This window comes from Falco biarmicus, chromosome 19 (assembly GCF_023638135.1).
Source record: "Falco biarmicus isolate bFalBia1 chromosome 19, bFalBia1.pri, whole genome shotgun sequence".
Classification (NCBI taxonomy): Eukaryota; Metazoa; Chordata; class Aves; order Falconiformes; family Falconidae; genus Falco; species Falco biarmicus.
Genome location: NC_079306.1, coordinates 690049 through 715742, shown reverse-complemented (window position 1 = coordinate 715742; position 25694 = coordinate 690049). Strand labels below are relative to the sequence as shown.

Below are 25694 nucleotides of genomic sequence, written 5' to 3'. Positions count from 1 at the left end.
GGGGGTGCAGCCCCCCCCCCCCCTCCTTGCACCCATAGGCACCCCCGTGCAGCCGCCTGCGCCCTTCGTGCCTCTGTGCAGCTCTGCCGGTGCCCCTCCCTGCATGCACAGGCACCCCTTGGCACGCGTGTGCACCTCTGTGCACCCCATGTGCAGCCCCACACACGTGTGCACCTCCTTGCACCCATGGGCACCCCTTTACATGCACCTGCACCCCCTTTGCACTCCTGTGTACAGCCCACGTGTGTGTGCATCCCCAGCACATATCAGCACCCCCTTGCACCTGGATGCTCCCGTAAACACACGTGCACCCCCTTACACACACGTGCACTCCCTTACACACACGTGCACCCCCTTACACACACGTGCACTCCCTTACACCCCCCATGTGCAGCCCTATGCCCATGGGCACCTCTTGCAGGCACGTGTAGCCCCTTGCACACGTGTGTGTACCCCTACAAGTGTATGCACCCCCTCTCCTGATGCCACACTGTGTGTGCACCCCCTAGTTTAGGCATGCATGCCCCCTTGCACACGCGCACCCCTCCTCACACCCGCATGCACCCCTACGCTTGTGCGCCCCGCTTGGCTGGGAGGAGGGCTGGAAGAGGCCCTCCATAATGCACAGAGGGCACACGAGCGTGCAAGAGGAGGTATGAGTGTGCAAGAGGGTGTATGAGCAGGTAAAGGTGTGCCCAAGTGTGCAGGAGTGTGCAGGAGCGTTCAGGCATGCGCACAAGCACGCAGGAGCGTGCAGGAGCGTGCAAGAGCACGCAGGGGCCTGCACGAGCTTGCAGAAGTGTGCACAAGCGTGCAAGGCCACACACGGCGAGCAAACGTGACAGGGGAAACTGAGGCAGGGCTGGTGGGGGACCCAGGTGGCCGGGGGTGGGTCAGACTCGATCCAGCTCCCCGGAAAATTGGGGGGGGGGGGGGGGGGGGGGGGGGGTGGTAGAGTTGCCATGGCAACAGTGGAACCGGCAGATGAGGTCATCACTAAAATTAGGTGTGTGGGGGGGTGTGAGTCACCGCGGGGGGGGCGTGGGCGGGGCTTACTGTCACCCCGAGGGACCAGCCGTCCGGGGCCGGGGGAGGGGGGGGGGGACACAGGCGACAAGACGCCCCGCCCCTCCAGGTGTCGTGTCCCCCCCCGTGGTGACATCACGTCACGCGGTGACGTCATCCCGGTAAGGGATGCAGCCTCCTCCCCGCCGCACCCCCCCGGCAGCTCCGCACGGGGAAACTGAGGCACAAGTGGGGAACCAGCATCCCGGGGGGGGCGGGTGTGTGGGTGTGGGTGTATCTGTCACGACATGCGACAGCCCTGGCCCCATGTCGTGACAGCGCGGAGCTGGAGGAGGGAAGTGGGGAAGAGAGCGCCCCCACCGACATGGCATGTCGGGACATGGCGCCCTGTCGCGACAAGGAGAAGGGTGGGGGGAGCGGGACGGGCTGCGAGGGGCTCACGCCTGTGCGTGGGGGGCACACACGTGTGCAAGCGGCTGCACAGGCCTGTGACAGGCGCACACCCACGGAGCAGGGCACACGTGTGTGCACAGGGCTGCGCACGCCGCAAGGGTGCACACGTGTGTGCAAGGCAATGCAGGTGCCGGGGAGGGCACAGGTGTGCAGGGGCGCAGACATGCGTGCAAGGGGTGCACACACATGCAGGGTTGCACATGCAGGTGCGAGGGCATGCACAGACACGTGAGGGTGCTCACGCGTGTGCAAGGTGGTGCAGGTGTGTGTTAGGGGTGCACAGGTATGCACACATGCATGCAAGGGGTGCACACACATGCACGGGTGTGCACAGCAGGTGCAAGGGGTGGGCACTCTTGTGTGCAGCGGGTGCACACGTGCATGCAAGGCGGTGCACAAGAGTGCAAGGGCCGCACATCCATGCAGGGGGGGCATGCATGCCTGCGGGCGTTGCACGCGCGTGTGCAAGCACGTCTGCAACGGAGGTGTCATACGTGTGCACGGAGCTGTTCACGCGTGTGCAAAAGCAGCTCACGCATGCGGGGGGGCACGCGCGTGTGCAAGAGGCCGCTGGTGTCCCTGGGCCCCCCTTCGCCCGCCCGCGCCTCCGGGGAGGGGGAAGGGGAGGGCGCGGCCCCCCCGGGCCCTGTGAGGCGGGGGAGGGGAGGGGGCGCGGCGGGGGGAGGGGAGCACGGGACACCCCTTCCAACCCTCCATCCCGGCCGCATCCCTGGTCCTACCCCCCCCACACCGCCGTGCCCCCCCCCCGGCCTCCCCGCCGCTGCCCGCGGCCCCGCGCCGGTACCTGGGGGGGGTGCGGGCCCCTCGGCCGGGGGTGCCGGTGGTGCCGGGGTGATGTCGGCGGTGCCGGGGGTGCCGGGGCCGGGGCTGGGCCCGGCGGGGCCGGGGCGCGGGCGGGCGGGGCCGGTACCGGGGCCGGGGCCGCGGTCAGGGCGAGCGGCGCGGAACGGCCCCGCCCGGCGCTCGGCGCGGCCCCGCCCCGCCCGCCCCGCCCCGGCCCGGCCCCGGCAACCGGGGACCCCCGGCACCGCCGGCATCACCCGGGCACCACCGGCACCCCAGCACCGGCACCACCGGCACCACCGGCACCGGTACCACCGGCACCCCGGCACCGGCAACCGGGGACCCCCGGCACCGGCACCACCGGCATCCGTACCCCCGGCATCAGCACCGGCACCCCCCAGCACCGGCACTCCTGGCACCGGCAACCGGGGACCCCCCAGCACCGGGACCGCCCGGCACCGGCACCCCCGCTGGCACCGGGGCCCCCCAGCTTCGGGACCCCCCTGGCTTCGGGGACCCATCAGCTCTGACGAGCACCAGGACCTCCCATGGGCCACCAGCACCGGGAACTGGGACCCCCCCCAGTGTCCCCAGGAGCTCCCAACACCAGGACTAGGACCCCCCCGGTATCCCCTGCTGGCCCCAGCATCACACCAGGGCCCCAGTGCAATTCCAGTGCTTCCAGTCTGCCTGTGCCTCTGTCCCCAGTGCTCCCAGTCTGCGTGCGGTTTTGTTCCCAGTGCTCCCAGTTTGCTTCCAGTGCTTCTAGTTCAGGCATCTCTGTCCCCAGGGCTCCCAGTATGGGTGTCCTACTGTCCCCACAGCTCCTTCCCTGTCCCTGTCACACTTTGACCATCCCAGCGGGTCCCAGTCTGACCATTGTCACCGCTGGCCTGTCCCCATCACTGCCCGCCCTCCCCCGTCTGTCCCCACCACATTGTCCCTGTCCCCATCCGCCCCCTGTCGTCATCCCACATTGTCTGTCCCCATCCATCCCAGTCCACCCAAGACTGTCCCTGTCCCATTCTCCCAGTCCCTGTTGTCCCCACTCTATCCATCCCTGTCCAGCCCTGCCTGTCTCCATTGTCCCCAGCCATTGACCCCTGTCCCTCTCCGTCCCATGCTGTCCGTCTGTCCCTGTCCCACCATTGTCCCCATCTGTTGTCCCTTGTCCATCCATATCCCATCCTGTCCATCCCTGTCCCACCTTGTCCGTCTGTCCCTGTCCCCACTCCATTGTCCCCACTGTCCCCATCCACTGTCCCTTGTCCCTCTGTCCCACGCTGTCTGTCCCTGTCCATCTGTCCCCATGCCACCCTGCCTGTCCCCATTGTCCCCATCCATCATGCCCTGCCCACCCCTGTCCGTCTGTCCCCATTCACTGACCCTTGTCAGTCCCTGTCTCCCCCCATTGTCTCTATCCTGTCTGTCCATTCCCATCCCACCCCATTGTCCCCACTGTCCCTTGTCCATTTCTGTCCCTGCCACCCCTCCTTTCCCCGTCCAGATTGGGGAAACTGAGGCAGGCCTCCCTCCCCCGACATGGCTCCGCCTCCCGTGTCCTCCACCTTCCCAGCGGTCCCTGCCGCGGGGGATTCTGGGACGCGTAGTCCCAGAATCCCCCTCGGCACCAAGTTCCCATCGTGCCCCGCGCCGGCGCGCAGCGGCCGCCCCCTGGCGGCGCGGGCGGCGCGGCGGCGGGACGGAGCGCGGCGGGGATGAGCGAGGAGGGGGCGGGCGGCGGGGCCAGGCGGAGCGGCGGCTTCCCCAGGTACCGGACCCACCCCGCCCCCCGCCATCCGGGATAGACCCCCAAACCCGGGATCCCCCCGTCCATACCGGTTCTTAATGGGGAGGGGTGGGCTGGGGCCTACACCGGGCCCAGCCCTCAGGCACCGGGCCTGTGTGAGGGGGCTTCAGCCTGGGGCGGGGGGGCTCCGGGCTTGTCCCCGTGTCCCCAGGCTGCGTGGGGGGGCTCCGGGCCTGTTCCTGTATCCCCAGGCTGCGTGGGGTGGCTCTGGGCCTGTCCCCAGGCTGGGGCGGGGGGCTCCGGGCTTGTCCCCGTGTCCCCAGGCTGCGTGGGGGGGCTCCGGGCCTGTTCCTGTATTCCCAGGCTGCGTGGGGGGGCTCTGGGCCTGTCCCCAGGCTGGGGCGGGGGGCTCTGGGCCTGTCTCCATCCCCGTGTCCCCAGGCTGCGTGGGGGGGCTCTGGACCTGTTCCCAAGTCCCCAGGCTGCGTTGAGGGGGCTCCATCCCTGTCCCCGTGTCCCCATGCTCCATGGGGGCTCCATCCTTGTCCCTGTGTCCCCATGCCGTGCGGCGATGCCACCCCTCTCCCCACATCCCTATGCGCCATGGCTGTGTCAGCCTCTCCCACCACCTCGCTACCCCCAGCCTGTACCCCTGCTGTCCCCGCTGACCCTTGCGTGGGCTGGTGACAGCCCTGTCCCCCAGCCTGGAGCAGATGCTGGCCGCCAACCCCGGGAAGACGCCCATCAGCCTGCTGCAGGAATATGGCACGCGCATAGGCAAGACTCCCGGCTACGACCTCCTGAAGGCCGAGGGACAAGCCCACCAACCCAACTTCACCTTCCGTGTCACTGTTGGGGACATCAGCTGCACTGGTGGGTCCCCGACACCCTCGGAGTGGGGGGATGGCCTGGAGAGGGTGGCCTGGATCTGACTTGCTTGGGATGTGGCAGGGCGGATGGCGAGGACATGGGGATTGTCCCCAGGATGGTGGGGATGTGCTGGGGGAATCACCTTGGATCCCGATGCTTGGGACACTTGGGGGTCCCATGGGGCCCCAAAAAAGTGGGTTGTGGGTGGGGGATAGCTTTTGGATCCTGATGCTTGGGACACGCAGAGATCTCTTGGGGCCCCAAAAAAGTGGATCCTGGGGGGAAGATCGGCTGGGGACTGTGATATCTGGGACATTCAGGGATCCTCTGGGACCCCAAAAAGTGGGTTGTGGTGGGACATCATCTCAGACCCCCATGCCTGGGACACCCCAGGGATCTCCTGGGACCCCCAAAAAGTGGGTCATAGTGAGGGATTGCCCTGTACCCCAATGCCTGGGACATATGGAGATCCCATGGAACCCCAAAAAGTGTGTTTGGTGGGGGATCCCCTGGGACCGTTATGTCTGGGACACTCAGAGATCCCTTGAGACCCCAAAAAAGTGGGTTCTGGGGGGGATTGTCTCAGATCCTGACGCCTGGGATGCTCGGGGACCCACCCTGGCACCCTGCTGCTGGGGTTATGGCAGAGGGATCCCCCCAGGACCACCCCCCAGCAGCCCTAATCACAGCCTGTGGTCTGCGAGGGGTCTGGGGGGGCCCCAGGTGTCCCCCCCCTCCTCACTCAGCCAGTGTCTCCCCCAGGGCAGGGCCCAGCAAGAAGGCGGCAAAGCACAAAGCAGCCGAGGTGGCCCTGAAGCTGCTCAAAGGGGGGGACATGCTGGAGCCCACCGCCCCCGAGGAGCCCAGGTGAGGGACACGGGGTCCCCAGGGTGTTGGGGGGTCAGGGTGGGGGTTCAGGATACAGTGCGGGATGGGCTTGGAGGGAACTGGGGGGTGTCTGGGGGGGTGACGGGTTCCCAGGAGAGGGCGCTGAGTGTGTTGAGGTGCTGGGGGGAGTGTGGGGTGCTCTGGGGTGCTGGGATGCCCAGGCAGTCTGGGGATACCCAGGGGCTTGGGAGTACCCCAGGCGTGCTGAGCACCCAGCGCCGGGGGAGTTGGGGGGGGATCTGTGGGGGGGTTCAAGGCATCCAGGGGAGTTTGGGGTTACCCAGGGTGACTGGGGATTCTGGGGCAGCTTGGGCATTCCAAGGGATCTGGGGGGGTTGGGGGTTCCTGGGTAGGCATTGAGGGTACCCAGGCAGGTCTGGAGGTGTGTGGTGGGCGTTTGCAGGTGTCTTAGGGGAGCCAAGGGAATTGGTGGTGTGTGTGGGGGAATAACAGGGGGTCTCTGGGGGTCGCAATGGAATTGGGGGGTGCCTGGCAGGATTTGGGGGGCTGGGGGCCCCAAGGAGTGCCGGGGAGAGGGTGCTGGGGGGGGCCGGCTCAGGCGTTAACGTCTCACCTTTTATCCCCAAGCTCTCCTTTCCCCCCAGAGCCCCCGGTTGAGCTCGGCCCCACGGCCGCCCCCCTGGCACCTGTCGTGCCCCCACCCTCGCCCAGGTAATGGAGTGGGGGGCCAGGTGCCGGGGCTGGGCAGAGTGGGGGCACAGTCTGTCCCCCCCCCGGCTCCCGGCACCCTCTGACACCTCTTTGCTTCCCCAGTGCGGGGGTCCTGGCTTGGCGGGGCTTAGAGCTGCCTCCCGCCGTGCCCCCCCTCATGCTGTGCCTGTCTGCCCCACGCAGGGGCACCCCCCTGGAGATGAAGACGCCCGTGTCCCCCCCCCAGTCGGAGTGTAACCCCGTGGGGGCTTTGCAGGTGGGTGACACCATAGGTGGGGACAAGAGGGGACATACCCCCCTCCAGCTTGGGGGCTGACCCCATTTTGGTATTGAAGAGCCTGTTTTGGGGATGCTAATCTCTGTCTGGGGGGGCCCATGCCCCTTTGGGGGTGACCTTACTCATCCTGGGGGTGGCAGTGACCTTTGGGGGCTGCCTCTGCCTGGCCAGGGGGGCTCTTGTCCATTCTGGGGACAGTTATCCCTGTTTTGGGGAGAGTAGACCATTTTGGGGCTGGCTATCCCTGTTTCAGGGCTGGTTATCCCTATTTTGGGGATGGTAGATGCATTTTTGGGGACGATTGTCCCCGTTTGGGGGACAGTTATACCCATTTTGGGTATATATAACAGGATGGAAACACCTGTTTTGGGGATGGCAGACACATTTTAGGGACAGTTATCCCAACTTCAGGGATGGTTATTCCCATTTTTAGGGCAGCAGACCCATTTTGGGGCTGGCCCTGCCCATTTTGGGGCTGGCAGCTCATTTCTGGGGGCAGCTGTCCCCGTTTCTGGGAGGGGGGATCTGTGGCCCTGCCCTCCCTGGACCCCCACATTTGCGTCCCCCTCCCAGGAGCTGGTGGTGCAGAAGGGCTGGCGCCTGCCCGAGTACACGGTGACGCAGGAGTCGGGGCCGGCGCATCGCAAGGAGTTCACCATGACCTGCCGCGTGGAGCGCTTCGTGGAGATCGGTAGGGGCTGGGGCACCCCCTGGGTGCGTGGGGGGACACGACGGGGTGCCAGGCTCACCGTGGTGTCCCTTGTCCCCTCCCCGCAGGCAGCGGCACCTCCAAGAAGCTGGCGAAGCGCAACGCGGCCGCCAAGATGCTGGTGCGGATCCACAATGTCCCATGGAGCCGCGGGAGGGCAGCGAGGCCGAGGTGGAGGAGGACCAGTTCTCCATGGTACCCCCGCAGCCGGCAAGGGGTTAATGGGGGACACGGGCACCCCGAGGCCACCCCGGGCGGGTTAATGGGGACATGGCTACCCCGAGGGGTCAGTGGGGGATACTGGCACCTCTGTAACCCCTATTTTGGGGCTTCTGGACCCCCAGTGATCAAAGTCCGGTGGCAGTAGGGCAAGGGCTCGCCAAGGGTGACCTAGGGGGGACCCTCTGGATTTGGGGTCCCTGGGTGGCTGTGAGTGTTCCCCATGGAGGGTCCCTGAACTGGAGGGGGGTCCCACAGTTTCCAAGCCCCCGTGTCCCCTAGGAAGACACTGAGGGGGTGTGTGTCCCAACAGCCCCCACATGGGGGTCCCTGAGCCATCTTGTCCCCAAGGGGGTCCCCGTGTGGGGGGTCCTGGCAGTGTCAGAGCTGCTGTGTCCCCACAGAGGGTCCCCACAGAGGGTCCCTGTGGTTCCTGAGCCGCTGTCCCTCAGGGGTGTCGCTGCACAGGGGTCGTGGTGCTCCCCAAGCCCCCATGGGTGTCCTTGTGTCGGGGTCCCTGCAGTTCCCATGTCCCCGCTTGGGGGTCCAGAGGTTCCCTGAGCCCCCGTGTCCGTTGGGTGTCCCTGTGTGCAACTCTGGGTGGTCCCTGAGCCCCTCACATCCCTGGAGGGGGGGTCCGGATGGTCCCTGTGTCCCCACTGGGGGTCTGGCGGGTCCCCAAGTGCCCTGTCCCCGCAGGCGTGCCCCAGGCTGGAGGGGCTGCGGGGCCGAGCACCTGGCTGCACCTGGGACTCCCTGCGCAACTCAGCGGGCGAGAAGATCGTGCAGCTGCGGAGCCACCCGCTGGCACCCATGGGCGCAGGGGCCTGCGCCCTCCTGCAGGAGCTCTCCGAGGAGCAGAGCTTCGCCATCAGCTACCTTGACATCGGTGAGTGCCCCCTGCCCTGGCACCCCCCTGCCCTGCCACCCCCCCCAGCCCCATGTGTGCCCCGGCTCACGCTCGGGGGTGTCGTGGGGCGTTTGGGGGGGCTCTGTGGTGACGGTGGCTCATCCCTGTGTGTCCCCCCCCTGCCGCCCCAGATGCGTTGAGCCTCAGTGGGTTGCACCAGTGCCTGGTGGAGCTGTCGACACAGCCGGCCACCGTGTGCCACGGTGCGGGCCCCCTCCCGCGACGGTGCCCGCTCCCAGGCTGCCCGCAACGCCCTCCAGTACCTCCGCATCATGGCGGGGGGCAAGTGAGCCCCCCACCCACACCTGGACAGACCCACGGACACTCTGAGGGACCCACAGACGAACCCCTGGATTCACTGACGGACGCGCAGAGCTCTGGATGGATGCTGGGACCTACTGGTGGACACCCAGACCCACCCATGGACACCCAGACCCCCCCCGGCCCCAGTGATGCACCCTGTGGGCCCCTGGACCTGCTGACAGACAGATGGACAGATGTGGCCCCCCAGCATGGAGCCCGGACAGACCTCAGGGCTGGGGGCACCCTCCGTCCTGGCCCCCCCGGGGCGAGGAGGGTCCCCGGGTGCCAACCAGCCCCTGGGAATAAAGCTGGGGGGTTTGTAAACTCCCCGCGTTGGTGTCTCTTTGCGGGGGGGGGTGGGGGTGGGGGGCACAGGGGGGCAGGTGTGGAGTGTTGGGGGGCAGAAAGGTGGGAGGTTCCCCCCCCTCCATCCCCCAGAAGCAAAAGCAGAGCGAGCGTTCAGGGGTGAGAGGCACCAGTTTATTGGGTGGCAGATGGAGCCGCGGACCGATGGACGGACGGACGGACGGACGGCTTTCTAGACAGACGGCTCCGGGACAGACGGACGGAGCTCAGCGGCGGCGGCCGAAGCGCTGTGGCGTTGCCATGGTCCAGAACGGGGCAGCCGGGGGGTCCCAGCTGCGGGGGCTGAGCCGGGCCTGGGCCCCCCCCTGCCCCAACCTGCAGTGGGGACACGGCACTGCTGGCACCCCGCCGGCCGGCCGGCCGGGGATGGATGGACGGATGAAGATGCAGATGCTTGGATGGATGGGGCCGGACAGGTGCGGACAGATGGGGACAGAGGGACAAAAGGGGACAGAGGGATGGAAGAAGATGGACAGACGGACAGGGACAGGTACGATGGGGATGGGCAGGGCCGGGGCCGGGCAGGGACAGGCAGCGGGGCAGACGGGGGGGGGCGGGGGGCGGGGGGGACAGTCGGGGGCAGTGGGACGGACAGGGACACGCGTACGGAGAAGTTCAGGGACAGGACACCAAGGGGGACCCCCCCCCCCGGCCCCCCCGCTGGTGCCCTCAAACCACGCGGGTCCCCCCCAGCCGCGGGGTCCCCCCGGGGTCCCCCCGGTGTCCCCCCACCCCCCGTCCCGCTCACCTCTGCGGCTGGAGGGGCCCGGGGCTGCGGCCGGGCCGCTGCAGGGAGCGGAGCAGTGCGCCCAGGACGGCGGCGGGGGGCGGCCCCGGGGGGGCGGCGGCGGCCTGTGGAGGGGGAGAACGCGGGGGGGTCACGGCAGCCCCGGCCTCCACAAAGCCGGCCCCCGCCTCCCCGAGAAGCCCGAACCCCCGGTCGGGGCTCACCGGGCCGGTACCGGGGCTGGGGCAGCAGCGGGCGGCGCGCAGGGTCCCCGCCAGCAGCAGCAGCAGCAGCAGCCGCGGCCCCGCCATGGCCCCCCCCGCCAGCGCCCCCCCGCCGCCGCCTCTTATGGCCGGGCCGGGCCGCCGCGGGGGTCCCGGGGGAGCGGGGGATGGCGGGGATCAGTCCTGGCCCCGCCGCCGCCGCTAATGAAACCCATTTACCAGCCGCGACAGCCGCCCCCCGGGGACGGAGGGAGGGAGGGAGGGAGGGGGGGGGCGGCCCCGCCCGGGACCCCCCCAGCCCGTCCCACCGGAGCTGCCCGCGTCACCGGAGCGAGACCCCCACCCGTCCCCGGTACCCTCCGCCCTGTCCCGGGACCCCCCCAGAACCGGGCCCCCTGCCCCGCATCGGCCCCGTTCCCGGGCCAGGCCCCCCGGGGCGAGGGCCCCCTCCCCGCCCCGTCCTCAGGACACCCGGCCCCCGCCGCGGCTCGTTGCCGCCACCCCTGTGGCCGCGCTGCGCTCCTGCAGCCCCGACGGGGCGGCCCCGGCTCCGCCAGCCCTGGCCCGGGTTTTAAGGGCTCCCTCCGACCCAAAACCAGCTGAAATCGCCCCAAACGCTCGCCCCGAGGGTGGGGCCTGGACCACTGCGGCGGCGTCGTGGCCCCCCAAGCAGCCTCACCTGCTGTGCCACCCAGGTGGGTGACAGCCCACGGTGTCCCCAGCAGGTCTGAGGGCCAGATGGTGTCACCCAGGTGATGGCTGAGGGTTGTCACAGCCAGTGCTGCCACCCCCTGCCCTGTGACACCCACCCTGTGACCCCCAGGCAGGTGACGGCCAAGAGTGTCGCTCAGGACAGGTGACACCAGCGTTGTCCCCAGCCGAGCCAGTGCCAGGGCCCCTGTGAAGCAGAGGGCGGCAGCCACCAGCTCCTGGGTAATATTTTAATGTTATATTTGCAGCATAAATAAAAGGCACATTACATGTTTGGTACGACACGGCCCGAGGTGGGGGGCTGGGACGTGTCCCCCCGCGTCCCCAGGCCCCCGCGGGGGCTGTGAGGACCCGCTCACAGGAGCCCGTGCGGAGGGGGGGGGTCCCTCGGGGCCCGGGGGGGGCCGCAGGAAGGGGTTACAGCTAGAAAACCATTTCGTTGCATAAGGAGCTGCGCATCCATTCAGGAAGTTGATATATGTCTATATAGGTCTGTATATACTCATAGATAAGTATTTATTTATTTTTTTTTATAGATACTACACCCTCGTGGTTATGCTTTTGGGGGGGTTTCCTTTTTCTTGGCTTCTTCCATTATTGATCGTCAAAGCTCACCGTACAAAGCAGCTGGGACACACACACTCACACACAATCCAGGATGCTCCTCCCGTGTCCCCAGGGACTGTCACATCCCTGTCACCTCCTGGGCTCGTTTTGGGCCAGGAGAGCATCACCCGCTGCCGCAGCCCACGCACGCATGGAACTGGGGGGGGAGAAACCAAACTGAAACGGGTCCACAAGTCCAAAAATGACAAATCTGCTGGCTGAGCCATCGAAATCCAGAACCAAGGAGCCAGTCTGGGGGGAAAAAGGAGGCACCCCCACCCCCACCCCCCCGCCCCCCTCAATCCTGAGGGATTTGGAGGTTGCTGAGATCTTCTTCTCCCCCTGGAGGAGTGGAGGGAGAGGAGGGAGTGCTCCCCTCCATCAGGAGCCCTCCCAGGGGTCAGCATTGCCCCAGGACACGTTTTTCAGCCGTTTGTTTCTATTCAACATTACAGCGAAGCCGGATCGATAAAGCCCTGACTCCCAGTGGCCGATGCCACCGTTCGGGCTCTCCCTGCCTCGATCACAAGCTGAACGCGACATTTAGACCCCGTACAGCTTCTCCACACTTGCGCCAGGAGCCCCAGGATCACTCTCCCCCATTAACTGGAGGGATGGAGCTCCCTGGCGCTCCACGCAGGGCTACCGGGTGGGCTTTGTGGGAAGCCACAGGACTGACACCGGCACCCACCAGGGTTTCGGTCAAGGCACTGAGGCCCGAGGGCTGGCAGAGCAAAGTGCAGGTGCCCGGCAAGCTGCCGAGCGGAGCGGCCTGGTGGCTGCCATCCCCTGAGAGCCTCTGAAAGCAGGAGAAATCAGCCTAGAGCAGAAATCGAGGGGTTTTGACCCAGACAAAGGCGTCTGCAAAGTTTTCAAGTGAGAATGGAGCCAGCATAGGAAGACGAAAAAGCCACCTTCACCCTCGCCATCCTCACGGGTCTGGGGGGAACCCTGCATCACCGACCTGCCAGAAAGTCCGTCTTCCCAAACAGAACACCCCTGACCGCCACCAAAAAACCAGAGCACATCCTCCACAGCTACTGCCACGCCGGCCTAGAGAAGCCGCCTCCAAAGAAGTGATGACGTGGGCAGAAACCCAGCAGCCGCTGGGCTCCTCGGAGCTGCCTGGAGGGCTCCCCAGGGCTCCCCAGAGCGGCACGGGCAGCTTGGCTCTGAGAGGTGACCACATCAACCCTGGCTTTTAACCACAACTGGCAGCCCGATGCATCCACACGTGGCCGCTCCATCAGCGTGGAGGTGCTGGAAAAAGCACTGGTGGGAAGATGCGCTCCCTATGTACCCTCCTCTCTGGGGAGCCCAGAAACGAGTCACCTCTTCAAAACCAAACCTGTCCCTCCCGGTGGAGAAGTGACAACCACCCCGTGACATTCAGCTCCTTCTGAGGTTTAAGGCTGGCCCAGCATCAGCTCTGACGGGCACATTCTGCGACCTCAACACGGGACAGACCTCACCCACCTGCTCCACAGTGATGTTTACAGCTTGTGACATCCATCCATCCACCAGGGTGGGACCAGAGAACTCCCCCGCTGCCCGAGGCTGGCTGGGGCAGAGGTGCCAGCTAAGGGCCATGCTGAGGTTTTGGCTACCTTCCTCACCGCTGGCTCAGCCTGCTCGGGCTGGGTGAATTCCTGCTCCACCTCTGCCCCTGCAAGCAGGGACGCTGGTAGCAAGAGACACGGGGACCTGAAATCTGCTCCGGCACCTGCTTTTGCAGCAGCGGTGCCGGTATCAAATGCTGCTGGTGTAAAACATACCCGAAGGGGACAAGAGAAAGCTGCAACCCTGTAGATTAAAAAAAATAAAATGTTAGGGTATGGTCGAACACTTGTTCCCTGATTATTGCTGCCCAGGTTTGGAGCTTTACAACTGCGTTTTCATGGGTTTGCAGATTTTTGAAGGCACTAAGCACTCACAAGTGGAGGGGAGCTGAGACAGGGAGATGCTGGAATGGGGGCAGCACCGACGGCATCAAGAGCACCGAGGCACGGGGGGATGGGGAGAAAAAGCCGCTGTGTCCCCCACTCGCTACTGGCTGAACTGATGCCTGGTGGGGTGATGAGGTTTCAAGGGTCGGGGCAGGGAAAGTCTTTTTGCAGGATGCAGACACGTCGTGGGCTGGCGGGGCGACCTCGGGTCTCCGAGCACACAACATCGGGTTACTTTCAGTCACCAGGGGCAAAAACTAAGGGTCGGGGAAGCTGCTGCGTTTGATGCCAACGCTGCCATGCGTGTCTCTGTCCCAGAGCTGCTGCCTCTCCAATGTCACCTTCCGCTCCTTCCTCCCACCCTGCCCACAAAGCCCCCGGCTCCTTGCCTTGCCTCATCCACCAGACCCTGACGCCAGGAAGCAAACAAGGAACCAGTGGTGGGGTCAGCCCAGTTCCTCCCTTCTCTTCTTTCTGCAAACACGTTTCCTCGACAGTCGGGTTTCTGCAGAGCCGAACCCTTGGCGAGCCTAGGAGGAGCTGGTGTGCTGCATTCGGAGCTGCCGGAGGCACCACCGCTGTCGCGGCTCCTGGCTCCCAGCTCCTGGCCACCGAGGGATGGGACCCGACAGCTGCCAAGCCATGAAGCAAATATGTTTACAACACATTTTTGTCATTCCTGCTATTCCCGGTCAAAGAAAGCAAGCGAGACACTTGTTTCCAAGCCCCCTGACGCAAACTGAGCAGCTCTGACGACGACAGCAAACCCTCTGCTGCAAGACAGGTCATTTTTATGACCATGCGAAGGTGCGTGGGGGTTTCTGCCATCCCCCCTCGCTGCGCTACAACCTGTATCCAGCAGCAGCTCCAAGAGAGGAAGCCGAGCTGGCTGGGCTGGATCTTGTACCTCCTTCAAACCCTCTGCCCCCCCAAAAAGCTCCTGACCCTCCGCTGTGCCTCACCTGGCTGAAATCCCTGTTCGTCCAGGTCGCACATCTTTAAGACACGCCAAAACCCCGTGTCCCTCTTGTCACAGCCCGCTCTCGCGGCAGGAGCACCCCCCGTGTTGGCACAGCAAGAGCTAAGAGATCTGAACACGCAGACTCTGCAGAAGCAGCTTTACAGAAACAAAAGGCGGGTCTGGGGGGGCTACGCAGGACCTGAGGGGCAAACTGCCGAGGCCGAAGTGCCCCCCGTTACGCACAGGACTCCTCCGGAGCCGCCCAAGAGAAATGAGGGAAGCACACGAGCAGCACCGCCACGAGCAGCACCGCACCAAGACAAACCAAACCCAGGAACGCCGTGGCCGATACTGCTGAGAAGTCAAGGAAAACCTGAAAAGGAGGAGAGGGGGAGAGGACAGATCCCATCGACCGAAAAAACCAAACCGCCGGACTTCCCCATCTAACGGGATCCGGTTTCTTTGCTTTGGGTTTTGCTGTCCCTGGAAACCTCCCAAGTCTGGGTAAGCCAAATGAAATGACTTCGACAAACAAACTTGGCTCAAAAGTGGCGAGTGCAACCTGAGGGGGTGAGAGCTTGGGTGAGGGGGGGCGTCCCGAGGAGGAGAGGAAGGCCAAGGGCCGAGGCAGCTCCCGGGGCTGTGACGAGGTTCCTTCCAAGACCCGAACGTTCACAGAGCCCCTTCCTGCTCCCTCCTATTTCCAAACTATCGACTCCAACCACCCGCCCAGGGCCAGCGGCAGCCTCGGGATGCACACACAGACACACACGCATGCTGCGCCCGCCCAGCAAGAAAACGGACCCGATTTCAAGCGCCTTTCAATGTCAAGGCCGGGTTTTTAACCTGTCCTATGAAACTGGAAGCTCTGCGAATCCTTTGTTTGCCCTGGCTGGGAAGCAACAGGCGCTCCACCACCCAGAGCAGGAGCTAATCACAAGAAGAGGTACAAGATCAGCGAGCAGACACACTCCTTTGTGCTCCCTCCCCTTGGAACAGGCAACTAATTCATAATATTTAAGGCCACCATTATTAAGGTCATCAAGGTTATGTGTAAAGGAGGTGATCCTTGGAAATGGAGGGATTTGTTTGCTAAGATGGACAGTGAGGTTGGGAGCAGATGATGAATCCTGGGACTCAGATTATTCCTGCCTGGTGGGCTGGCTCGTCCTCTCCTGTGCCTCCTGGAGCACCTTTGCACCAGCCCCAGCAGACACAGGTCAGCACCCATTTACTGTAAGGAAGACTGAGCGCAGCCCCTCTGCTGTACAACAGACGGTACCTTTTCCCCAGTGACCCCAGCATCCCACTACGAGTGCGGCACGTCAACGGCTGCAGATCCCAGTGCAGCACAAGCGACAAGGAACACATGTACCCCCCAGCCCCGTGTCCCCCTCTCCCTCTCGGTGGGCACACAGCGATGTACAGTGCCTACACTGCCACGGTGGCCAGAATCTGTCGCTGGTGTCTTGCTTGGGAGTGAGTGGACGACAAGACTAACCTCGATCGCTTTAACCTCGGAGCTCAAGGAGGCTTCTTGTGCGAAGGTGCAATGTTTCAGGTAGCTAGAGCAGAGGGGGGAGCAGATGCCTGGAAGCAGCATGCTGTTAAAAATAAAATACATTGACAGCACGACTAAATGTCACAGCCTCCCAAGAGCTATGTTTTCCTTTGCCGAGAGTGGAGGAGGAGGGAGGGGTGGGGACTTGGAAGAGTGAAAGCGCCAAGGGGATCCACCAAGCATGGAGGTTTAGTGTTAATGTAACTGATACCTGAAAGCGAACCTTTCAAGGTGCTTTTCAAAGAGGCTCTGTCTGTTGGGGCGACTCTGCGAGTTGACGGATCGTCAACCCAAGGATGGAGAAGAGCGCTCAACCCGCGGCTGCCCCGCGGGGACAGGGCTGGCAGGGCAGCGGCGGGGGCCAGGATCTGTACAGGCTATGCAGTGTAAGAAGCGCCATAGCTGCCCTTAGCTCACTTGGAAAAAAAAAAAAAAAAAAAAAAAGAAATAAAAATCCTTATCGGCCCCCACTCGTCAGGGACGTGGTTATGGTCGGTTTCTCCGGCTGGGAGTTCGCGGTTAGCTCCGTGTCACATGCACAGGCTGTGACATCATCTGCCAGCAGACTGCGACTGTGGAGCCATGATGACGTGTGAGGGAATCGGCATGCTCAGTTCTGTCCTTTGGCTCGCCATCTGCGTGAGCACTGAGGTGGCAACCGCTTCCGCAGCCGAGCGGACGCTGAGCCCGTTGGGGGAGGCCGTCACGGAGCTGTGCTGGATGACGGGAGCAGGGGAGCCGGTGGGCTCGGAGCTCTCCTTCGGGCTTTCTGCTTGACCAGAGAAGAAGGGGATGGGGTGGGGGAAACAGAAAAAAGAAGAAACCAAGGTTAGAGAGAGGCTGTGCACGTTGCTGCCAGTGTGAGCAGCAGGGCGATGTGCTGGGAGGCTGCTGCTGCCTCAGCGGGGGCAGAAACCCGTTCAGGTATTTGCTTAACACTCACCTTCCCGGCCAAAGCAGCCTGGAGCTCCCTACAGGAATCCCAGCTCCCCGCCACCATGCTGCGCCCCCCCCCCCCGCCCCAAGCAGCTGTTTGGCAAAAGCAAGTGAGGACTGGAAATAAAACTGATTAGAGTTGGGACATAACGACCCACCGGGTCCGGCTGGCCCCGTCCTGCGGAGACACCACCGAGTCCTGCCGCACTGCTGCCAGGGAGGCACGAAGCGCAGGGCGTCACACCAGGGATGGCAAACCCAGCGTAACCTTTATCGTAATAAATCTGTTTCCTCATTATAAGAAATGAACTTTCCTACATGTTGTTTCCTGGCGTGGTACTTGGTTCAAGGCCATTTAGCCCAGAGGACTGCACAGTTCCTTCAGAGTCCTCACCATCTGGTGGGTGAGCAGGCAGCAGACACCCCTCTGCAAAGGCAGGGCTGGTGGTTTGGGTTTGCTGGGGTGGTTTTTTTGGCCATTTTTTATATAAATTACCTGGTTTGCTCTTTATTGTTCTCCAGAACATTAAAATCAATTACAGCCCATTACAAACTGTTTGCTCACTCGCTTTCTTTCGGTAACTTGAAGCAGTACGATCGAAGGGATGGGAGGCAAACAAAGGCAGAGAGCTTCTTCCCTGCTCGTTTCTGAGCGACGCAGATTGCTTTCCAAAACTTTGGATTCTCTCCCACAAACAGCCTGCTGCGCCCAGGCAGAGCTTCTAACACACAGGATAATTTGTGACCTATCAAATGCCAAGGCGAGAGCAATCAGACCTCTCTCTTTAGGGGTATACACTCATTATCTACAGATGTCAGGAGGAAATTCCCTCCTGTGCACTTGGCTAGATGAATTACGGGTAAGATGCGGTCACCTTCCTTTAAAAGAGCAAAATAATGGCATGAGCTGGGGTACTTCTTCCACATCAAGACGGTAAACCCCATGACACCGGGGGTGGGGGGGCGGGGGGAAATTAAAAAATCAGAAAAGAGGTTTACAACCTTACCAGGCACCAGCAAATGTACTTTAGGGCTCAGTTTTCGACCAGGTGCCAGAATATTGTACCCCCTTCCCAAACGGGTTTTACCTTCCCTTGCGAAACCTTGGCTTGGCCTTCGCCGGCGTGCTGAAAGACGCGGCTAGCACAGCAGATTTGAAATCTGACTTGGCGGTGAGAGAGAAGGTCGAGCAGAGCCATATAATAGTTTGGCATCCCAAAAAGAAGATTTACAAGGTATTACAAATAAAACAACCCAACTGTACATGAGGCAGCTGTAATTCCATCGAGGGAATCTGGCATTTTTGTTTAAGGACCTGCTTAGTCACAAATCTCAATAATAAAAAAGGCAGCCAGGAAGGGGGGGGGCACGGGGAGGGAGGTGTGAATTTAATTTTTATTATTCAGATGTGTGATGAATTCCTATTATTGGAGTAGACAGACTGTGAGGAATAATAATAGGAACTGTAAACTTTGGAAGTTAACAGGAAAAATCATGTTGCCTCTCTGCATTATACACAGAGTGAACACCTGTCTGCAAGGGCTGGGGGACAGCGAGGATTTTCACGACCACATTACTCAAGCTCTGAGTCACTGTAATGAGTGAAAATAAACTGGCTGTGCTGGGCCCCGTGCAGCATGTATTCGTGCCTCACCGCACAGGAGAGGAGCGTTTCGGAGACCCAGGAGGTGGGGATCGGGAGGCAATCAGGAAGGACAGTGCCTGCTTCCTGGGCTTTTGTTTTTTCTCCCCTGTCATTACTTATCTCCATCCATCCCTGCCTCTCATCCTGTTAATCTAGGCGACGCTAGGGGACTCCAGCATCCTCCCAAAGTCTTTGTACGAACACCGCAGCGTGGAATTGTTATTGCAGAGATGACATAAGAACCCAGGCATAATGTTTAGCTCCTGGGTTGATTATAATGAAATAGGCAGCATTAAAAAAAAAAAAAAAAAAAAAAAAGGAAGAAAGAAAGGAAGATAAAAAGAAGCCTTCTTACTTCCAAACCCGAGCCAATTTGATGTGAATTGCAGAGAATGAGATATAGAGCCCCATGATGTCATTTATAGAGTCTGGCCTTTCCTGACTCTGGCTTCGCTTCAGATCAGCAATAGTTTTTAACTTCAAAGCGAATATCAAGTGCTTGGCTCGCTGCCTGGGAGCCCGCGCTCCCGGGAGAAGCAGACGTATGGATCTGTCAAATATTCCACTCTACCCAGGCGTGGAGGGAGACGCGCCACCTCCTTCCCTCGGCGCTTTCATGCTGCGGCTGCCCTGGCCACCTGGATCTTACACACCAGGTTCAAGTGCCGATTTGCAGTGTGGATGTGCGGGTCCACCTGCATGGATCCTCCTCCGTGTGGAGGCTGTGGAAGCCCTACCAGCAGAAGACACAGGACCAAGGTCTGCCCTGTCCTGCCAGCTGCAGCAGCTGGAAGCTGATGGAGCAGACACTAAGACAAAGACTCCCTTCCCTTACGTCGTAAGGCAGGCTGCATCTGCTTAGACCTACTTAAAGGGTAGTAAGGACCAGCAAAAGTCATCACTCACCGAGATAGCCCTGTGTTTTCTTCTGTAGTGCAGTGACGGGGCAGTCCTTGTGAGCCAGCAGGAGCTGTTTAAGTTGAGCAACTTCATTCCTCAGTAGCGTGACTTCATTCTGAGATTGAAAAACAAACACGTGCGTATGCATCACTCACGCTCTTGACAGCAGCCTCCAGCAACGACAGGACGTTAATTTATGTGCCCTGTAAACTTCAGATTTGTTGTCTAATCTGAGATGCCTCTGGCCCCAGAACACCAAACAAAGTTTCTGGGTTCAAGGAATTCAGTGTGCAAGCCATGGACTGCAGCGTTTCCCTCCAGCAGCCCCCACCGCGGGCTGGAAAGCCCCTCGCTGTGTTAATCATCTAATCCTGGACATAGATTTGCCTGAGCCCTCCCGCTAATGCCAACTGCTGGAGGCAGACACTCCGGCATGCTGCTGGCTCTGATGGAAAACTAAAACAGAGCAAGAAGCTGAGTGTACAACCAGCTCAGCCACGCCAGGCTGTGGGGAACAGCATCGCTCCTCCAAGCTCTCGGTACCTCTGTGAGCTTCTTCCCAGGTCTAACTCCCCTGAAAACTTTGTGCAGCATACTACTCCTCTGCTGAAACGTTTGGAGAAACAGCTGAAACCCAGTCAATTGTATTTCAAAATCGCCTGAGGAAACAGTTTCTATAATTATCTTGGGAAGAGAATAAAAATACCATGATCAGTGCTATTGAAAAAATCCCACCGCATGAGTCACTGGCCACCAGCAACAGAAAAAGCCCAGAACAGGGTCTTTGCAGACCCTTCGGTCCTCGGCCAGTGCTGGGAGCATTAACAAGGGGGGCTAATGGCAATGGAAATGAAGTCTGTATTTTCAGATGCGCTGCACTTCTGCTAGGCAGGCTGGGGGTGCTGCCAGAGAGCTGGGAAACCCAGTTCTCCAGAAAACCAAAAAATGAGCGTGGCTGCAGGCCACAGCTGCAGAGCTGCTCACCCCAGTGCCAGGTCCACTGTGCCTGGAAGGGAACTGGGACTGCTGGTGCCTACCCCGCACCAGCAGAGTTCTCCCTCTCCACAAACACAGCTGCTCTGGGGCCTCGGCTCTCTGCTCCTGAGGCCGCTCCAGCTACTGTCCCCACGGGCAGAGGCAGAGCCCTTTGGAGGGGGACAGGGAGGGAGACCAAGAGCGCCAAAGCGCTCAGCCCCCATGGCCTGCTCGAGGCAGGGCACCAGGATGGCAAGCAAGGAGTGAAATCCAGCAGAGAGGCAGCGATCCCGCTCCAGAGAGCAGCATCCAAGCGCATGCTGTCTCCGCAGCACAGGGAAGACGTTCCCACCCGACGGTCCTAAGGCTGTGCTCAGCCTCCACAGTTACATACTCACGCTCAGCTGGATGTTCTGGGTGGTGAGCTCCTCGGCCTTCTTCTCCAAGGAAGACCACCCAGAGCTGCGTTTCTGACGGCAGCGGGACGCAGCAGCCCGGTTCCGCTCCAGGAACCGCTGCCGGCGCTCGTCCGGGTCCTCGTCAACCGTACGTCTCCGTCGCCCGCCAGTGCTGGGGGTGGGCTGGGCAGGGGAAACCTGGAGATGGGGCACGTGGGAGAGAGAGACTGAACAGAAGCTCTGGTGCAAGCAGGCAGGCGCACACTGGTGTAACCAAGGTCTGGCCGAGGAGAGAGCAGCTTCCCGCGGCGGGGGCAAATGGGGATTTGCTTTGCAGAGCAGCCAGGGACCGTGCGGCTGCGATGGGCGAGCTGGGGGCAAAGCCCCTCTCACAGGTGACTCTGCAGCCCTTCCTCAGCTGAACCTGCAGCGCCCGGCAAACTTCAGGTGGGAAACCCCACCAACTCCCCGAGATCCTGAACCCAGTGAACATGTGAGTGTCAGGGGAACCAGTGAAACCCCAAATCCTACTGGTGGCACTGGCAGAGACGCCTCCTCTCCTCCGTGCTGAGGCAAAACGTGGTGAATGACACAGGCCACGCAGAGGAAACAGCCATCCGTTAATGTCACTTAAGAGACTTTAAAAAACACTTCACCCTGCAATGACAGGAGATTCCCACATGGCCAGCGACCACGTACCTGCTGACAGAGGGGTAACCTCCAGCTGCAGGGCTGGGAGTGCTCGATCCCGCTCTGACGCACGTCACCACACGTGGCCAAAGCGCCGTCTCCATTTGGGGTTCGGTAACTCACCCCCGGAGCACAAGCAATTCCAGTTTTTTGAGTGGGCAATTGGCTTTAAAAATTAATTTGGGTGAAATTTTTCCTGAGTACCTTCAGCCAAAAAAGCTCTCAGAGGCAACTGGTACAAAAAGATTTAGTAACGCCGTACATTTCCCAGTTTTATTTTGGGAGAACAAAGGAAAAGTCTGCGAGGGCAAACAGTTGTGCAGACACAGGCTCGCCGGCGCTTCTGCGAGGGCTCTGTAATTACACTGCCACAATCGGGGAGTGCAGTTACACTTCGGTACTCACTGTCAGGCAGCATATGGATATTAAACTTTTGGAAGCCTATCTAACTGACGGAGCAGGTGGCGATCCTGATGGAAGGCTGGCATTTGGTTAGCTGGCAGGAGCCAGTGGAGTTGATTGCCTAAGAGGGGAGCGTTTAACCCCAGTAATTGAGCAGGGAGAAGAGAGCGAAATACTCTTTCGAAACTCCAGACCTTGTCAAGCAAATTAACATGTTGCTGAAGTTCTCTGCCTGGTGGCGTTTGAGAGCATTAGTGCTGAAGCGGGCACTGAAAAAACAAGGTGTTTAAACCTGTTCTGCAAACCGGTAGCTGCGAGGTTTTCCTCCTTTTTCCCCAAAGCCCAGACCCCCCCAGCACCTCCAGCCCAGCCTCGCGGGCTGAGCAGCAGCAGACCTGCGGCTGAGCTGGGGAAGGGGCGTCAGGGTGCTGGACCAGTATCTGACTCTGCTCCGGACGTGCAGTCACCATCGTGCTGGCTGATCCCACCACCAGATTGCTGCCATTCAGTGAGGAAGAGATGCTGTCAAGCTGGCCTTCAGCCTCTGTTAAAGGAGAAAAATTGGATCAGTAGACCTGTCCTCCACACTCTTCAGGCTTTCACCAGCTCCTCTTATCATCCAAGAAGCCACGCCGCTGGGGAACAGGCTCTTCAGAGACTGTGGCTGAGTCAAATGCAACTGAAAGCCATCACCATCTGGCCTACCCCAAAGACAGACAGCAGCTTCCTACTTCGGCCCAAGCAGACAGGTGTCCCGCATCCCAAAATTGCTACTGCAGCTGGCACCAACCCACCCCTCAACTGGCAGGCTCTGCGGAGGGACCATGGACTGAACAGGCTGCGGAGCCCAACCGTCCTCGAGCACCCGCAGAGGGTCCTCCCGCGGCAGAGAAGGACCTACGCGTGATCCAAGACCATGTCTTGCACGTCCCTTCTCTGGGCAGCCAGATGCAGGATGGCTCTTTCATACCCCAGAATTTAAGATCTCTCACCCCTCTGGTCTGCCCAGGAATCCTGCAGACACCAAAGCAGGGTGTAACGGGAGCAGTGACAACGCAAGGGCAACGGCGAGCAGCACTGCTGCAAGAGGTGGGTTTGCAAACACCTCCACCCTGTCTTGGACACAAAACCTGGAGGGTTTCACTGCTCTTCATTCGCAGTTTGCTTCCCCGGCTCTGTGCGCACCTAGTTTGAGCCATGAAGAGCCAAGAGAGGAATATTCTTTTGTAAACTTTTAGTTAGAAAAGGCCTACATGAAAACCATTACCAGGATCCTTGGATTACAATGCAACAACTCTTCTCTTGGCTCTGCCTTCCTCAAACCCACCTCCAACCCATCTGTCATCTTGGAACTAGAAGCACCAGCTTTACAAAACAGCCGTGTTTAGGATGGGGCTGAGGTTTGTCTTGACAATAGTACCCCTGCTCTGCCTGCCAGAGCCACAGCGCTGATTAGTCTAATATTCCTGGTGGCATTTGTAACACCTGCTCTTGGTGCGGGGAGGTGTTCCGATGGCTGCACAGGATTTTGGAGAAGCAGTGGCTCTTCACGAAGGCTGCAGGGGAAAAGCCTCCATATGGAGTCTCTCCTGAGGAGCTAGTGACTTAGGGGACAACGCTGTGGACACAACACCCTCCCCAGCACGCTCTGGACACTTACCATTTTGGCTTCAGAGTGCACTGGAAGTCCTGATGGTGAAATGGACCCGCTGCTGTTGATGGGCGGCCCAGAATACCAGGAATGTTCGGCACCATGGACATTGGCCGAGCCAGCTATTGGGGACGAAGCAACACATGGGTTTGGGAAGCTGAGGTGCTTTGCAAGCATGCTCCGCGAAGCGGCTCTGTAATAATTCCCCGGCCAAGCACATTTATAAATCTTGACAAACGTTCAGCGTTTAACTACTGCCATCCATTACGCCTGCTGTCACTGAAGGCCAGCAGCCACTCCTTTGGTGGCCATGGTGGCTGTTCGGAATCAGCCAGCCATACCAGCCCATCACTGCGGACAGGGAGGAGGGCAGCTCTGAAGCCTCCCTTCCTTCCCTGCCCCTCCCAGCGGGCTTTTCCCCACCAGTGCAGGAGAGTGGATGGAGAGGGAGGGTACGAGATCCCCCCTGGTTTGCTCTATTGCTCTGGCAGCGCTATTGCAAAGCTGCCACAACACCAAGGGTGAGTCACAGCATCCCCTCCTAAGCACGGAGGGTCTTCTCCCTCACCAAAGAGGGGAAACAGCCGAATTTGCCTTCACTTTTATAAGCCACTTCTATAAGCACCACAAAGGCAGGTCGTGTTTCCAAGGATCAGGAAGGTGCAGATATGTTTCCATGCCCACAAGCTATGCCAAGCTGCCTGCACATCTGCCTGCTCTGACGTCAACACTCACCGTTACCTGAGGCAGAAGGTTTTGGCCATTACTCACTCAAAACCCCAAAAGACATGCCCAGCAGGACAGACAGGATTCACACAGGCTGCCTGGTCGGGAGCTGAAGCACTCGGAAGACCTACAAGCCACCCACCAGGCAAATCTGCTCCCCGAGTTCTGCACCATGGAAAATTCTCTGTATGCAAAAAGCAAACCCGCAAGGCTGATATTCAAAGAGCTCTTTAGCGCGCTGGCGAGGTTAGGGTGGCTTTCCTGGCCTGCAAAGACCAACATGTTCTCTGCAAGCTCGAATGGTTTCAATTGAGGCACACTGTTCAAATGGAAGCAGCTAATCAGGGATCCTACAGTTCCCAGCCCTGGATCAGCGGCATGAGCCATCTGTCCAGGCAAGGCTTTGGTTTTTTCCAGACTTATTGCCCTCCAGTGTGATCGCATGTTATTACTACCTTGCCAGAGCTGGCCCCCCTCCTCCTCCTCCTCTTCCAGTCTTATCTTGCACAGAGGGGGAGATATATTTTAATTTTTACAAAATGGAAGTGTCTGCGTAAATTTGGCAAGGGGAAAGCGCTGTCCCCTCCTCTGCCGTGCAGAGCCATGTTTGGAAGTTTCTCTCACCGATATAACAGAAGGCATCTGTACGGGAGGGCCTGGAAGGACGGGCATGGTCTGTCCGTTTGCAAGCTGCACGACAAGTGGAAGGGAACCTGTGGGAGACCTGGAGAAACAACAATTCAAGTTCTCATGGACTATTACAAGTTTACACTGTCCCGGCAGCCCCGTGAGCTCAAGGGCAGAAGCACGAATTAATTCTGGCTAGAACTCGGGCTCACTTTCCCATTTCTGAACGGCCCGTTCTGAACGGGAGGGTGCCAAGCCTAGCAGAGCTTGTGTGAGGGTCCCTCAGCCCCCGCACACCCCCTGCACGTGCCAGTGTCACGCCGAGGTGACCCAGGCTGCTGCTCCTTGCTCGGGGCTGGCTGCGACACTGGTGGCCAGCGCCAGGATGTGCCCTGGCTGACACCTGGGCATACACCCACCACAGATGCCAAGGCCCACCTGAACGGGCAGAAAAAGCACATCCAGGGGTTGCTGCAGCTCCTCCTCGGGGAGATTAAAAGTGCTGTCCTGGCTGAGCCTGGTGCTGGGCAGATTGGGGATCTGGGCAGCTGCTCCAGTCACTTCTCAGCCTGTGAGCCGCACCAGCCAAGCTCCCGTGAGAGGGTTTACAAGGGTTTAGCTTTCCGTTAACAAACGCTTCTGACTCAGAGAAAACCTCCTAAATACGGAGTCGATGCAGGGCTGGGCTGTGTCCTCCCAGACAATGGCTCTGGGGGATGGGAACGGCCCTGGCACCGCAGGCTCGGGGAGGCAGCGATCGT

The 25694-nt window shown here is 60.8% G+C and overlaps 3 protein-coding genes and 1 long non-coding RNA gene across 4 annotated transcripts in view; 2 read left to right on the top strand and 2 right to left on the bottom strand.

Annotated features, from left to right (window-relative positions):
* Window positions 1–3977: 3977 nt before the first annotated feature.
* Window positions 3978–9177, top strand: TARBP2 (TARBP2 subunit of RISC loading complex). The gene is given in 11 exon segments (XM_056322543.1): window positions 3978–4054; window positions 4737–4910; window positions 5666–5770; window positions 6380–6463; window positions 6647–6719; window positions 7314–7431; window positions 7518–7583; window positions 7586–7644; window positions 8368–8557; window positions 8710–8786; window positions 8788–9177. Coding segments are annotated over 11 exon segments (1080 nt in total). The 5' UTR covers window positions 3978–4001; the 3' UTR covers window positions 8869–9177.
* Window positions 9178–9453: 276 nt separating this feature from the next.
* NPFF (neuropeptide FF-amide peptide precursor) lies at window positions 9454–10571 on the bottom strand. Its single transcript, XM_056322157.1, has 2 exons — window positions 9996–10571; window positions 9454–9562 (listed from the first exon to the last, which is right to left on the bottom strand). Exons 1-2 carry the CDS (start codon window positions 10283–10285, stop codon window positions 9454–9456), a joined length of 399 nt encoding a protein of 132 aa, XP_056178132.1. The 5' UTR covers window positions 10286–10571.
* On the top strand, window positions 9560–11578 carry LOC130141298 (uncharacterized). The gene is made up of 3 exons (XR_008819040.1): window positions 9560–9737; window positions 11022–11131; window positions 11446–11578. It is a non-coding gene; the product is annotated as an uncharacterized LOC130141298 (long non-coding RNA).
* The window catches only part of LOC130141295 (cyclic AMP-dependent transcription factor ATF-7-like), a 69727-nt gene continuing 55158 nt past the window's right edge, over window positions 11126–25694 (bottom strand). The window contains 8 exon segments of the mRNA XM_056322156.1: window positions 11126–16752; window positions 19471–19579; window positions 20838–21035; window positions 22325–22452; window positions 22455–22473; window positions 23590–23660; window positions 23663–23702; window positions 24931–25030. Of these exon segments, the coding sequence (XP_056178131.1) occupies window positions 16535–16752; window positions 19471–19579; window positions 20838–21035; window positions 22325–22452; window positions 22455–22473; window positions 23590–23660; window positions 23663–23702; window positions 24931–25030 (883 nt within the window). The 3' untranslated portion in view covers window positions 11126–16534.